The sequence below is a fragment of the Cygnus atratus genome, chromosome 3 (genome assembly GCF_013377495.2).
Source record: "Cygnus atratus isolate AKBS03 ecotype Queensland, Australia chromosome 3, CAtr_DNAZoo_HiC_assembly, whole genome shotgun sequence".
NCBI classification, from domain to species: domain Eukaryota; kingdom Metazoa; phylum Chordata; class Aves; order Anseriformes; family Anatidae; genus Cygnus; species Cygnus atratus.
The window spans coordinates 26,903,279-26,918,433 of NC_066364.1; the positions used below are offsets into that span (position 1 = coordinate 26,903,279).

Genomic DNA, 15,155 nt, shown 5'->3' on the forward strand with positions numbered 1-15,155 from the left:
ACATGTTATCTGGGCAGGAGGCTGTTTCCTGGGATTGTCAAACTCCAAAGTATCAGCACAAAACCAAACTGTCAGCTCTGAAATTCTCGTGTGTTTGACATAGGATGTGTTTTCCTTTCGGAGTCTCTGCTGTTCTCTACAGCTTGTGTTTGTTTCTGAGACATGCCAGTGCCTCTCACCTAGTATTTTCCTCGTGAAACTTGTCAGGAGGTAGTGTCTTTTGGGTTCTTTTCTCTCTCAAATCTGGCGGGATTGGCTAAAATGGTCAAAAGTTATTAATTCTAACACTCATCTGTGAGTGTAAATAGCAAGATCACTCTAGCCTCATTTCTCTGGGAAAAATGTGCAAAACAGTTGTCATGGCATTTACTTTTTGATTTTTCTTGACTTACTTGACTATTAGCAATGTGTGCTTGTGGCAAAGAGGGCAAAGCTGGCAACCAAGCCAGCTTCCAGGGCTTTGAGAGACATCTTCTGGGGCGACCAAAGCCTGTGGCCAGCTCCAGGGGGCCACAGAGGTCAGCCACCATGTGCCGATGGATCAGGCCATTTGTGTGCGTGCTGTCTGTGCGTGGTGCCTGCTGTGAGGTCTGCAGTGTTCTTCAGCCTTGCTGCTGCCTGGTCTGGGGTCAGGTGCTGGCAGCAGCCTGGCTCTGGTGGGCTGGGAAGAATTCCCTGGGCTTTGGCTGAGCAGCTTGCTACGTGCTCTTCTTTTACGTAGGAGCACCAAGCCACAGGCCTTACAGGGAGGTCAAATGATACAACAGAAGGAAGCGACGCCAAAGGGATCTGGACAAGCTTGAGAAGTGGGCCCACATGAACATTACAGCTTTCAACAAGTCCAAGTGCAAGGTGCTGCACCTGGGTCTGGGCAATCCCAGACATGAGGACAGACTGGGAAAAGAACTCATTGAGAGCAGCCCTGCAGAGAAGGACTTGGGGGTTCTGGTGGATGAAAAGCCTGACATGAGGAGCCTGTGTGTGCTCGCAGCCCAGAAGGCCAACTGCATCCCGGGCTGCATCAACAGAGGAGTGGCCAGCAGGGTGAGGGAGGTGATTGTGCCCCTCTGCTCTGCCCTTGTGAGGCCCCACCTGGAGTGCTGCGTCCAGGTCTGGGGACCCTGGCACGAGAAGGACGTGGGGCTGTTAGAGCGGGTCCAGGGGAGAGGACCCGTTCAGAGGGCTGGAGCACCTCTCCTGTGAAGAAAGGCTGAGAGAGCTGGGGATGTTCAGCCTGGAGAAGGCTCTGAGGTGATCTTATTGCAGCTTTTCAGTATTTAAAGGGGGCTTATAAAAGAGATGGAGAGCAACTTTTTGCAGATAGTGATAGGACAAAAGTTGGGGGGTTGAACTAAAAGAGGGGAGATTTAGATTAGAGGTTAGGAGAAAAATTCTTCCCTCAGAGGGTGGTGAGGCACTGGCACAGGTTGCCCAGAGAAGCTGTGGGTGCCCCATCCCTGGAGGTGTTCAAGGCCAGGCTGGATGGGGCCCTGAGCAACCTGATCTAGTGGGTGGCATCCCTGACCAGGGCAGGGGGGTTGGAACTAGGTGATCTTTGAGGCCCCTTCCAACCCAGGCCATTCTATGATTATATGAAATGGAGGTCCTACTACCATACTTAAGTTCTCAGGCAATGTTAGTGTGTTCCATAATACCAGTTAATTAGTTTTTATGAAGCCTTAATTTTCTCCTTCATGCACTGGAGTCCTGGGGGTAGTGTTTCTTATGTCAGCCTGTTTTTATTCGGAAGGAAAGTATATGCAATATTTGTAAACTTGGATAATTAACATTTTAAAAAGGATTTTTTTAAGAAATACATGTTTTGCTAGTAATTTTCTGTAATGTGAATGTCCTTCTTTGATTTGAAGAGAAAATATTTAAACATTATGTCTTACTCATATTTGGGAAATGTCATGGCTGGCAATTGAGAGTTGAGATTAAGTAAAATATTTAAAAATGCTGATAAGTAGGCTCAGATTTATGCTTTTTTTTTTTTTTTTAGGAGCATGAGATGGGAGTGCCTGTCATGTTTTTAGCTATATTCACTACAGATAAGAACATAGTCGCTGATACTTGAACATATGGGGAGCTAGGGCTTAACACTTTTTGAAGGGTTGGCAATTTGATTCTACCTTAAAAAAAAAAAGTCAATATTGTAAAATATGCATAACTAAGCAAAAGTATTCCAAATGCCTTTTTACTTTTAGAAGATGGATATTTTCTAAATCTTAGCAACGCAGCAGTTATTTCCAAGCAGTACCCACATGTTGAGAGGATAAAACACTGAAATTCAGGTGTCTTCTTTTGAGGTTTGGAAGTAAGAGGCTGGCATTGCACAGACTGTTGTAATACAAACTTTTTCTTAAAGACTACTTTCATTTATCTGAAGTGGTGTAATAACTTTCTCAAGGAAAAGTAATTTACGAAGATTTGACCAGCTCATTAGACAGAGAAAATGGTTGGTGGTGGAATCCTTTTTCCTTAGATATTAGGGTCTTTACCGTAGTTTAAAGACAGAATAGGAACATAGCCTCAGGCAGTGTAGACTGGTAAATAATCCTGGTCCCTACCAACAACTATTTTTGAGATTTTAGTTAATTATTTTTCTCGGAAACCAGTTTAAGAGGAAGATGCTCTCTTGTTTCTAAAAACCAGTTTCATTTTGTGTTTATAACTCCTGAGTAAGCGTTTAACAGTCTTGCTGGAATTGCTAAACACTGGTACCTGTGAAAATTCTTCTGCATCACAGATGAAAATGGAGACTTCTGAGGATGCTCAGAGAGTCTAAGATCTTGTAAGGAAAGTAGGAATGCTGCTAACTGTTCAGAAATAGTTGGTGTTGGACTAATTTATTACGTATTGATTATTTGGTTTAAACAACTGGGATTCTGTTTGACCATCTTTGATACGTGGACAGCTGAGATCAGATGATCAGCAGAACTTGTCTGATCTGTGCTTTTTGTCGTAGAAAAATACCGGACACAGCTTTTGGTTCTGAGGTTGTTTCCAAAATGACAGTTTTCTTTACAGGCTGTAGCTATAATAAGTTCACATAGTGTCGTAGAGCAAATCGCCGAGAATTCAGGTCAGCTCTGGTATGAGATAAACAGGACCAAATTTTGACACTTAAGGAAAACTTTCTTTGAGTGCAGTAATAAGACACAAGGACGGAGTAATTGGTTCCTAGCAGTAAAATCCTATTAAGAAAATGAAATCTCTGAGGATAATAGAACTGTGACTTTTATACAGTGCCTGACCTATTTATTTCCTGCACTGCCTTCCAAGCCACATAGGGCTTTAGTAACAGTTTGTCAAGATTAATGATAAATACATAATACCTTTTCAACTCAATTTTTTGGGGATGGCTTCCTTTGCAGAACAGTAGATGAAGCCACGTCGTAGTGATAATGACTACGGAAAACGAGATTTTAATGGAGTGGATTGGGTGGGGCTATAGATGCTAGTTTCTTCTCTTGGTCTTCACCTTTGGAGAAGCTTTGCTGGCATGGTTTAGGGTTGTTCTTAAAACAGTTTTAGTACTGCTGAGCGTAGAATTAGTGCTAGATTAATGCAGTTTTTGGTTGGAAAACCTGTCGTGATTTCTGATGTGACTTTATGAGGGTGTTTAATGAAGCAATAATGAGTCTTTCATGCTTTCTGGCTAATTGTTTCCTCTGTGATACTGGTTAGTAATTTTTTTACTGGGTTATGCAGGGATGTTAGTTTTCTTAATTTTCTTCTCTTGAATGATGAGAAGAAGGCAAATAGTCACAATGATAATGTTAAGACCTTGAGCAAATCACTGCCTTCTGAGTGAAACCACCCTCCTCCCCACTGCCACTAATGCTCTCTTGAAGCAGGTTAATTACAGCAGCAATATACAGCTGAACCGAAGAACAGATCCCAGTACTGGGAGCACTGGGATATTCAGTCTGTGAAACTGGGATCAAGACAGCAAACAATCAGAAGCTTCTGCTCGTAAATACTGCTAGAAAAAGAAACAAAATCTGCAGGCAGCCAAAGAGCAGTAAGCAATATTGAAGACGAGTGAAATACTTCCTTGCATCAAGCTGGTGGTGACCTAAAGCAAGTGGTGTTATTTTCCAGTCTTGCTGTGAAGACCAATGCTCTAGTACACTTGGCTTAGTTTTAAAACCACTAGATATCTGGAACTAGATAGCAGAAAGACTGAGGACTAAATTAAAAGTTGAGAAAGCTACTGGTAAAGGCCAAATCAGCAGTGAAACAGTTGCTGAAATTCCTGAAGAGTCGTCCCAGTTACGGCAAGCAGCATTACCAGAAGGTTGGGATTTGCTGACAAGGTAGCTTTCTGAGTGGCTACTTCAATCTACATATAATTAAAGCCTGAAAGACACTGTATTAATTCCATTTTCCCTGCAATATTATAATGTTTTAGGGGAAAAAATATCTAATGAGAATCTCGGTATCTGTCAACTTTAGCTTTACATTAGAATGCAAAAAAATACATGAGGTGAGTTAATTTACATACTTGTGCCCAGACATGCAAGCGAAATGAGTATTTCCACAAGTAATGATGCAAAAACTAGCAACAGTTCGCTTACCAATTAAACAAGGTTTAATTATTGAAAACCTCTGCTTTAAAGACTAAATATTAATCTTCAACCCAGATGTTATTTATACCACAATGCGAATATGAAAGCCAGACATTTGCAAATGGAAAAAAAAGAAATCAATTTCTTTCAGACGCAAATGCCTCAGGAAAACATTAATTATTATTCTGAACGCATTTGGCAGATGCTGAGCTGAAATTAGTCGAGTTCGGTCTCTTCAAAATTCTTAAAAGTATTCGGTAAGTATCTAGCACATGCTAGCAATCAAGCTCTTCACGACTGCTGATTTGTTTCTTCTGCCATGGAGCACCTGTCTTTTGGCAACTTGAATTGGCTGCCTAAATAAATATACATTAATTTTATTTGTATATAAACATGAATTTTATACTATATTTTTTTATTTACATACAGCTTTTCAATTCTTAGGTATAGCATTTGAGCACCGTTCATGGCAACATTGTCCCTCCACTTCAGAGTAAAATAAATAAATAAAAAAATGCTAAGGTTAGGACCTGAATTTCTTTTTTTAAAGTAAATCTTGAGTTAGCTGTTGCCTTTGCTTTCCTTAAAATATAAAAGCCCACTCTACGTTCTCTATGAGTTGCTTTGGGCTGGTTTGTGCTGTTGTGAAGGTGTGAGACCGAGGTGTTGGGAGTTTTATTTAATTAAAAAAAACAAACAGACTTCAGCCTTGTATTGATACGTGTATCAATCACTGGAGATTCATGAGGAAAATCTTTTTCCTGTCCTTTGAAAATGTCACTGAGTTGTTACGTTTGTGCTAAGAGCCCAGTAACCCCAATCTATATTATTTATTTCCTTTCTTCCATGCATTTGGTGGTGCTATATGAAAATAAATGTTTTATGTGCTAAATCCGATTGGCTCATTGCAAAAACATTTTCTCATGTCAAAAACATTTTTGTTAGTTTTGAAAAATGTTATCTCCTTCCATGCAGATTGTGCTACTGCTTCCAATGGGATAAATGTAGTATTAATTGTTTGCTTTGGTTTTTATTGAGCATATTTCAGTGGAAGTGCTGTTGAAATAACTTTTAATAGCTGAAAAAGCCTTGGCAAAACTACTTATTATTTTTGTACAACACTTGAGATTTGCAGCGTGTTGTGAAAGGTTAAACCTGAACTTTTTTTCAGAAGAAAATTGATCAGTGCTAAAATGTCAACTGTCTAGGTAGAGCAGTATGCCAGCATGCAAACACCGCTCTCCTGTTCCAGGTTCCCTAGCTGCATAGCATTTGCATTGTGACATTTTGTTACAACATTAGCAGGATAGTTGATGTTTCAGAATCAATCAGGTTTTGTTGATACGAGGGAGCCTGTAACTTTTGTTGGATGTTAATGGAAACGCAATTAAATTGAGTTCTTGGGTTTTGGCAGTATAAGAATCTCATGATTTCGTAGAGGTGGTGAAATTGTGTGGTTTTAGAAGACTATGTGAAGCAGTCGTTCTGAAATCTCAATTCAAAAGGCAATTCAAAACTTCCCCAGAAGTCTGAAGCTTTTCCAGAAATTATATGGTAATTTAAAGCAAGTATTTTGATGTCTGATGCATTAAAATACAGGATATAAGAACAGGCTACTAAGTTGGAGAGTTCATAAGCTTGAAAACTAGTTGTTAAGTGAATTACTAGCTAAAATAGAGATTTGTTAAAAACAAAGATATTTTAATGTTTATGAATTTCTATTCATTAACAATGTTTTTAATCAAAGCGAAATTTGTTAACAAGCCTTTTCTTGACTATTAGTTCCCTTGTTTATTCTGGAATAAAAGGCACAAAGTAAATAGCGTTTGTGTCTGAAGATGGGTTGCAGGGAGAAGGATTTTCGTCTGAGAGCTTTGTCTGAAGAAAAATGTCAATACATCATAGATTCTCCCTTTTAAAACTAAAAAGCTATGATTTTGAATACATGCATTGAGAAACACATATAGTTGGAATCAGGATAAGGAAAACTGAGATTTAGAGGCCTGATATTTACTGTAACCATGCTGGGTGTGTACATGGTTTATGTTGATCCTGAATACTATAAAATGCATAGAGTACTTTCTTGTATAATGCATCTGTAATAATACAGCGAATGGTATGACAGTCTTTAAAAACAACTGAGGTTTTTCTATAGCATTATTTTGAAGCTATTCTGTATCTTAAGATTGAGGGGATGGAGGAAAGGCTCCCAAAAGTCTCTTTAGCATCTCCTGCATACTGTTTTTTCTCTTGGTCAAGCTGAGACTCCAGAGGTAGGTTGGGGTAAAGAAAAAATTGCTAAGGTAAGTGACTTTCACAGGAAACGTTTTACTGGCCTCCCTTGTTTTTCAGTTATCCCTGGTGAGTGGGAAGAGCTGGGTTCTGTGTTCTTACCTCTCTGCTGTACCGTGGCTACTGCACTGTCAGTAACAAACTGTGTAGTCTGCTTTTTTTAGATAAAAGCTGATACTCTGTGGGAATGATTACATCTGAAAAACAACTCAAATCAAACCATTTCCTGTGTTTTTCTTTGGAGATGCCTCTTTGAATAAAGCTTGTCTAGTATTAATTTAACCGGAACAAGCGATTTCTTTAGCGTGCCATGTAATGTTAAATAGGTATCTCTAAACATAATCTCTCTTTGAAAAATTCAAGAGAAAGATATAAATAAGTCAACTGGTGTTGAATTTCCAGCCTATAATGTAACCGTTTTATTTCTTGAAAGATAATTTCGAATTCTCTACAGCAATGTTGCATGTGTTACTGCTGCAGGTACTACCATAGCGTTGTATTTTACTCATCTTTTTTACCATTTATCTTTTCTTTCTTTCTTTCTCTTCTTCACTTTACTATTCTCCAAGCTTGTACTCATCTGGAACAAATAAATGATAGTCGAAGGTGTAAGAAGGAAGATTTTCTAGTAGGTATACAATGTAATTAATTGTTTTTTGAGCTTGGCACTTGCAGCAACTTGCTGTTACTTCTTGCTGTTGTTAATGGTATATCAACTTTGAGCCTACTTGTTTTTTTTTGTATAAATTTCTGTGGGTGGAGAACAAATCTTAGGGATCTTCGGCTGGTTTTCACCTAGGTTTAGAAGCTGTTAGACTAATGGTACAAAACATTCAATAGATAATATCGACCTGGTCTAGTGGAAGGTGTCCCTGCCCATGCCATGGCAGGGAGATTGGAACTGGGTGGTCTTTAAGATCCCTTCCAACCTGAGCAGCTTTATGATTCCATGATTTACTGGGGAGAAAAGTAGGGTAATGATCCAGGGACTGAGCACTTTTTGAGATTCCTAATGCCTACCCTTTAAATAGGAGTCCTGTACTTTATGGTCGTGCCTGGCTGGGTTTGAAAACATCTGAGGCGGCAAAAGGACGCCAAGCCTGCCTATACAATGTTCATTTCAACATGAAGGAAACAGCACGAACACCAGCACAGGGAGCTCTCAGGTTAAAGGGGGAAAGTTAGACTTGACTAATTGTGTGCAGGCGGATCACAGGCGGTGGATGTGCGTGCCGACAGCATGTCTCGAGACGCCCCTGCTTGTTCTGGGAATACTTACTAGCTGATAAGAAAATACTCTTGGTGGTAATGTACACTTCAGGGTCTCTGATACATCCTCTAAACGGAACTTTATTTTTCTGGTTACTTGTAGAAGGAGCTTGGAGTAATTCAGTAGCTTCAGCTGAAAGTAACCTTTGTCAAAACCCTTCTTGCTGTGCTTTACTTGTAAGTCTTCCATGTCATTTTGCAAAATAACATCCAATTTAATGTGATTTTTAAAAAATGTATTCATCAAACGGTCTGACAGCATATTAAAATCTTCTTGCGCAATGCAGCTAATTAGGACATCTTGCCTAGAGAGCAAACTCTTTGTGAAAATAAAAATTCTCTTATCTTTTTTGCACAGAAAATCACTTAGAGAGTGAATAGCTCTCACATCATAACCTCAAAATCAAGAAATTCACACCCATAAAAATGGAGACAAGTTAATTGAGTCATGGTAATCTTGTTCTTAATTGCTATGTATAAAAATGCCTTCCTGATAGCATGTGGAGCTGCTACTTAACTTCAGGCTTTCTGTCAGTTTTTTTTTTTTTAAGTTCGTACTAAGTTTTCAATAACTTGCTGTTTCAAGTTCTCATGGGGGCAAGAAAAAACTACAAATTCTTTCTTAGATGTCAGCCTGTGAGTTGTCATCCTTTTGCCTTCATTATTGCTTGAAATGCCCCAACCAAACCTGAGCTAATTCTTATTTATGTAGTTTTCCAGTCCTCGCCTCCTTCCTACATTCTCAAATCATTCCCTTCTTTGTGCTGCACGAGAATGTCATTTTGTTCATTTGCCATGAACGCAGCACTGGGCACACTGGAGATGTGGCTGTTGCACAGAGCTCTAAATAAAGAAAATAAAGAATAGGATATATATAGAAATATAGGAAATATATATAGAAAATACAGAAAATAGAAACCAGGTTCTTACTCTTGTGCTTTGAGAAGATGGTATAAAAAGATTACTGAATTTTGTCAAAGTTTTGGAAAGCCTGCTCTTGGAAATGCTGGTTATTTCAAATGCCTGAAGATTGTGGTTTGTTTCCTCTTCCCTGAAGAGATGGGGGCGAGAATCATGGGAGGTTTCCATGAAGCTGGACCTAGGTTTTCTCAGCCTTCAGTTTATTCATTCCTTTTCCTCATTGTTCAGTATCCTTCCTCCATTCCCCTTTCTTAAATGTTGTGTGACATTGACAACGTGGTGCTTAGTTTGCCTTAATGATCTGCGTCTCTCCTGACAGCTTCCGTGATTTCGGGTCAGCTGTGAGATGCCCACGTGTCTGAGGCTTGCTCTGCCTGCTCTTCTCATCACCCTGGTCTCTCAGCTGGGAATATCTGAAGTCTGCAGTCTTTTATGTTCTCTCGAAATTAAACTGCTTCCGCATGATTAGAGTGGGAGCTATGTTCCTAACTTGACAACGTTTTGATGTCTTTTACGTATCTAACATTGAATAGCATGTTTTTTTCTACTGTTTGGATGATCTTTGTGCTCACTGCCTTCTGTAGGTGAAGGCAAGGCTGTTCTTGCAAGAATTTGTCTAAATTTGGTTTCAGAGTGATGGAAAAAAGGCTGCAGAATCTGTTGGGATTCTGTCATTGGGATTACGTTGTTCTCGTAGCAAATTGCTGTTGAAAAAGGACAATTTTTAGCTGATTATTTGTTGCTAGGTTAATGGTTGGACCTGATGATCTTGGAGATGTTTTCCAACCTAAAAGACGCTGTGATTCTATGATAATTCTTAGCTGTTCAAAACCACTGGTGTTAATTTGCCGCCACCTTTGTAAAAGCTAATTGTATTTACAGTGTCTCTCAGAAAAAATTCACTTGTGGGGAAAGACACATCAAAAATTTTTACCTTTTATTTTTATAATCAGGTTGAGTTAAAGGAAAACGTGCTGTTTCAATAAAAATTATTTAAAAAAAACAAACAACAAATCAGAACAAACCAAAACAACTTTAGTGGGTTCTCCTGGCAGCTGCAGTAAAAGGAAATGACTGCTGCTATGTTGACATGAATTACAATGCTCTTCAGGGGAAAAAAAAAATCCTATTGGACAGTACAACTAAGCAAAAACATCCAGACCCAAGGACCAGGAAAAAGCCAGCTAACTTGGCCATCTGCCAAAGTGTACCACCTAGAAGCCTGCCGTTTCTCAAAGTTCTGGTGGAGAAAGCGAAGTACACCTGATAGCAAGTGCTCAGATCTTAAGCCTCGGCAAGAAGGAAATGTTTTACAAGTTAAAATATATCTTCTGTAGTTGTAAAAGATGCTTTTGGGGTTAAACTAAACTACTGTTTCAAAAAAGGTGATGCTAACAAGATGATTCATTTCTGCAAAGCTTGAAACACCTGTAAGCAAACCTGTAAGCGCTCCTTTTCTGACACTCTGTATGTTTTCATATAAGCATTACCGAGTCACCTGCTCAAAGCAAAGGATGTATTGTTCTACATCAATCCTCCTGCTTTTCCATTCACAATATATTACTCAGATGTGTGAGGATGGTTTACTCAACACTTCAATGCTTTCATTTTTTGTTCTTCGTTTGTATGATTGAGTAGCAGTTGTTTAGGGAAATATCTCGCTCTCCTGTAAGAGATACAGAAAGGAGTGATGGCAGCGCTTCAGGCTGGTAATCTCTTCGAAGTTTCAGCTGAACAAATCAGCTTTGCCTGCAATGGTGTCTCATATGAGAGTCCTCTGGTGGTTTTTCATTCCTTTTCTGCTTTTTTTCCCCCCACCTTTTGTCCTTACACAGGATCCATGTGCACATTCTTTTATTTACTAGAATAATAAATAAGAGGAAGGCTTGATATCTTGGGGTCTGTTCTTTTTGTCTGTGCAGAATCAACCATAGAAACACTCCTGAGTGTATTTTTTTTCCTCCCTTTTTCTTTTGAAGAAGCGCTCCTGTTTAAAGGTAGCATTTAGCGTAGCGTGTTTAGTTGGTCGTATCCATATTCATTATTTTTGCATTCTGCATAATTTTGTAACGCCTGATTCTCTAGTAGCTCTTGAGTGTCTCTGTAAGGGAAGAATGTGTAGCGATATTGGAAAAGCGCTAGAGGCACCTTCCTGTCCTGAACCAAACCTGGCAAACCAAAACAGGCTCCTGGCGGCTGCGGAACAAGTGACTGTGTTGAGGAGATGCTTCCTTTTAGATGGAAATGAACAGTGTTGTGAGGATCCCACGTCTTCCTGAAAATAAACACTTGAACGAACTTAACGAAGTGTGTGCTGTAATTGTGGAAAGATGGATGATCTCGTTTCCACAGGAGCATATTCTGCAGAAATCTTCATCCTGTCCTTCCAGGCAACATAAAGGAGGAAATCAGGATTTATTTTGCTGTTAAGACTTGCAGATTCCATAATCACAGGGGAAAAAAAAAAGACAAGGAAAAAAACAACAGTGTGACATGGATTCTCCTGTGAGTTTAAGGGATTATACTTTGCAGTGATGAAGGGATTACACCGTTTGCAGTGATTCCTGAACGGGCTGCACAGGCCACTTCTTTATTCTTTCACTGCAACATCAAAGTAAAACTTGATTAAACCCAGAGATCAACAGTCCTTGCTTCTACCTCAGTTCCTACAAGGCTCCCAAATTATTTTTAAGACAGTAGCTCTCTGTTCATTGATAATGTTTATATACAACTTAGTTGATTGCATATATATCTTTGACAATATCAATATTTTGCAGTTTTCAAATTTCACCGTTCTTTGAAAGGTGTTTGCTTCTTATATCACTGTCCAGTGTGACTTTCAAAAACATTGTCTTATCATGTTTGTTTATATCAAGAAAAAAATATCTGTTTTTTTTACTTATTAAATGTAATATGAAGGATTAGTTTTCTAAACAATATGAAATGGATATAAGCAAGCCATGCCAATACATTCGGTGATGCTTCAGACAAATATAATTTTTTCTCCTAGTACTGTATTGAGAAAAATACTACATGCTTGTCTTAGGTAAAAAGCTGTGTATGTGAGTGTGCACACAAATCTTGTTCTGTGTATCAGCTAAGTATTAATAGCAAGAGAAGCAGCTGGTATTTCAGGCAATTCAGACTGTTCTGTTTTTAGCCAAGTGTAATAACTCAACCAGCTTTTAGAGGGCTTCCAAGTTTTATTCAGAAATTTCTGGTTGTCTGAGTGTATTTAAACCAAAACTAGATTGTTGTTATAGAGGGCATGAATATAGAATAACTAGTATGTTAGTTAGCACTTTATGAGCCTCTAGCACTCAATAGTAAGAAAATGAGGTTTTTCTTCAAAAGAAACTTCTGAATAAATAACATAAAGCTTAATGAATTCGTAGTATGCCGTATGTATCACAATCTAGCTTAAGAATGATAAGGGAATGCAGGTAATGCTTTAATTGCCAAGGTACCAGCCTGTTTTAAAGATGAATGGATTGCTGAGACTTGTGTGACCCCCCTTGACTGCAGCAGTTGGACCAGGTTGGTGTGCGGGGGTTACCCGAGGCTTAGAGGAGCTGCGTTTTGGAGTGTTCCTACTTCAGTGCTTTGCTTTGTGTGCTGGAGCCAGCAAACACTAATAGAGCTGCATTGCTGGTGCTAGAAGTTTTTGTTTTTAAGGACTTAAAAGATACAATTGTATGCACGTTACTTTAAGTTACCTGTGAAATACTTAAGAAGTTGATGGTGATTTATGTAATGTAAAATAAGCTGACATTTTAAATTTGTATGAAGATAGTTTTCAAAACACAACCTAACTGGGCAGCAATAGAATCATGAAAGACATGCTATATTAATATTATATTATGTTAGATAGGCATCAGCATTATCAGAACTGTTATGCTTGTAGCCTTTACAGGTAAAGGTAGATACGTATGTAATATCAGGCAAATCTAATACATATATTTTTTTTAATACGCCAATTAACTAATATTATTAAATACTGCAATGTGTATTTGATCTATATACTACTGGATGTATTTTGTTCAGAAAAAGTTAAATGTCTTAACTAGTCACTTGAAATATTTAGAAGAAAAAAATATATATTTGGTTTAAGGTGGGCCAATGGCAAAATACACATGATTCCCATAAAAAGCAATAACTGTGCACAGAGAAGCACATCTATATAAAAGTCATACAGTGCTAAATGTTATGTAAATCTTTATACATGTATGTAAATTGTATATAATACAGCTTAATGGACTATATTTACATGATTGCTAGAAGGCTGTCTAGGTAAAGTATGACTTCTAGTCCAATTATGTTTGGAAAAAGTATTCAACTTTCAGTGATGTCTTGCTATTTAATTAAAATAACATTGTAATTTTAGTAAAACTATTTTTCACTGTTTAACTTTGTTAATTTATAAATATTTCTGCTAACTTCAGATTCTGGAAAGCTGTGCCAAATCATTTTTAGCAGGAGAAAGTATGTCTTAGGAATGATGTTTAAAGTGGTAGCAATACAGGGTGATTTCTTGCATCATTCCTGCTTTGTGCTGTACTTCCAAAAGCTATGTTTTATTAATTGAACTTCTGTTTTCTTCTAGCTGACAGCACGATCACTGCCTTCCATACAGTCTGATGAGAGACTACAACCTCTGCTTAATCATCTCAGGTACCACTGGGGCTTATTCTACTCATACAGTACAGTCACCTACAGATTTTTCAGATGATTTATCTGTGTGATTGGTTTTGACTGGGGGAAAAAAAAAAAACACAACCAAAACTGAAAAACAAAATGGAAAGAATAGAAGCATTCTTGTTTCTTTGAATGTGTTTGGGGAAAAGTAAGAAAAAATACTTTTAGATCTTTTTCAGGTTAAGCATAGATCTTTCTTATAAATGTGATTGCTTTTTACCATGTTATGCTGTTTGGGAGAGTTCTCTTACTGTGATAGTATGGAGGAAGACAAAGACCATAAAATGAGAGGGAGCTGCATTGTTTTACAATCATTGAATTATTTCACTTGGAGCGAACCTCAGGAGATCATATTATCAAGCCTCTGCTCAAAGCCAATCCAGTTAGATTGGGTTGCTCAGGTATTTCTGCAGTGCAATTTTTTATAATCTCTAAGGATAGAAATTTAAGGTAGAATATTGAATGTCCGTAATGAAAGCTCTGTTTTTAACATTATACAGCTCTGCATTAAGACCACTGAAATGATGCTAAATGAATTAGAAATGGAAGCAGCAAGGCTCCATCATGCCAGCACTGTACCTGAATTAGGATGCAGACCTAGTTAGTATGCTGTTCATTTCCTGTGGTGCTCTGCTGCTTGAGGTATCTGTACCTAAAAAACATAAGCATTTTATTTTGATTCAAAATTTTTTTCATCATTTTTATTACATAAGAACAGCTTCATATTTTATTGTGTTAGTGTAGAGAATAGGAAAAATAGCTTATTGACATATAGCTGAACTTTGCTCAAGAGCATCGAGTGAAAAAAGTGCAGTGTAACTGTTAGTCTACTGGTTAGGGACTACTTTTGAATGCTAATAACCTTTCATGGTTTTATTACTATACATCTTGCTGGGATTTTCCAAAACATGCCTCAGTGGCATACCTTTCTCCATTTGAAGCTGAAGAGCTATTAGGCTAACTTTTGATAAATTATGCTCTCTAGAAGTAATTACTGAGGAATCTGAAGTTTCATAGAATCTGAAATCCCATGTTTATGCAAAAAAAAAAGGCAGTTTTTGCACATTTTAATGATAACTTTAATGTGTATGTTTCGTACCTGGTGAGTTAATTTTATTTTACATTTATGAAAACAGAGGAGCTATTCCCAGTACATTTTGTCCCCAACTGAAAAAACTACACAAATGTGTCCTCCTTGTCTTCTGGCACGTTCCTCTAAAATAAATAAGGTAGATCAAGCCTTACAACTTAAAAAATAGGCTTTGGCAGTGAACAAACAGATGACCAAATAGGCATTTTCTGTTACTTATTTCCATGAATCTGTGATTCATTTTTTCTTTATCTTGCTCATAGAGAAGGAGAATATTAGTTGTAGGCTTTTATTTTCCTTCAGTGAGTGAATTC

The 15,155-nt window shown here is 38.0% G+C and overlaps 1 protein-coding gene across 2 annotated transcripts in view; it reads left to right on the forward strand.

Annotated features, from left to right (window-relative positions):
* PRIM2 (DNA primase subunit 2) overlaps positions 1-15,155 on the forward strand; it is a 111,225-nt gene that overhangs the window by 43,016 nt on the left and 53,054 nt on the right. For both annotated transcript variants that reach the window (XM_035542941.2, XM_035542942.2), the window contains exon 8: positions 13,660-13,727. In XM_035542941.2, the coding sequence (XP_035398834.2) occupies positions 13,660-13,727 (68 nt within the window). The remainder of the gene's footprint in view (positions 1-13,659; positions 13,728-15,155) is intronic.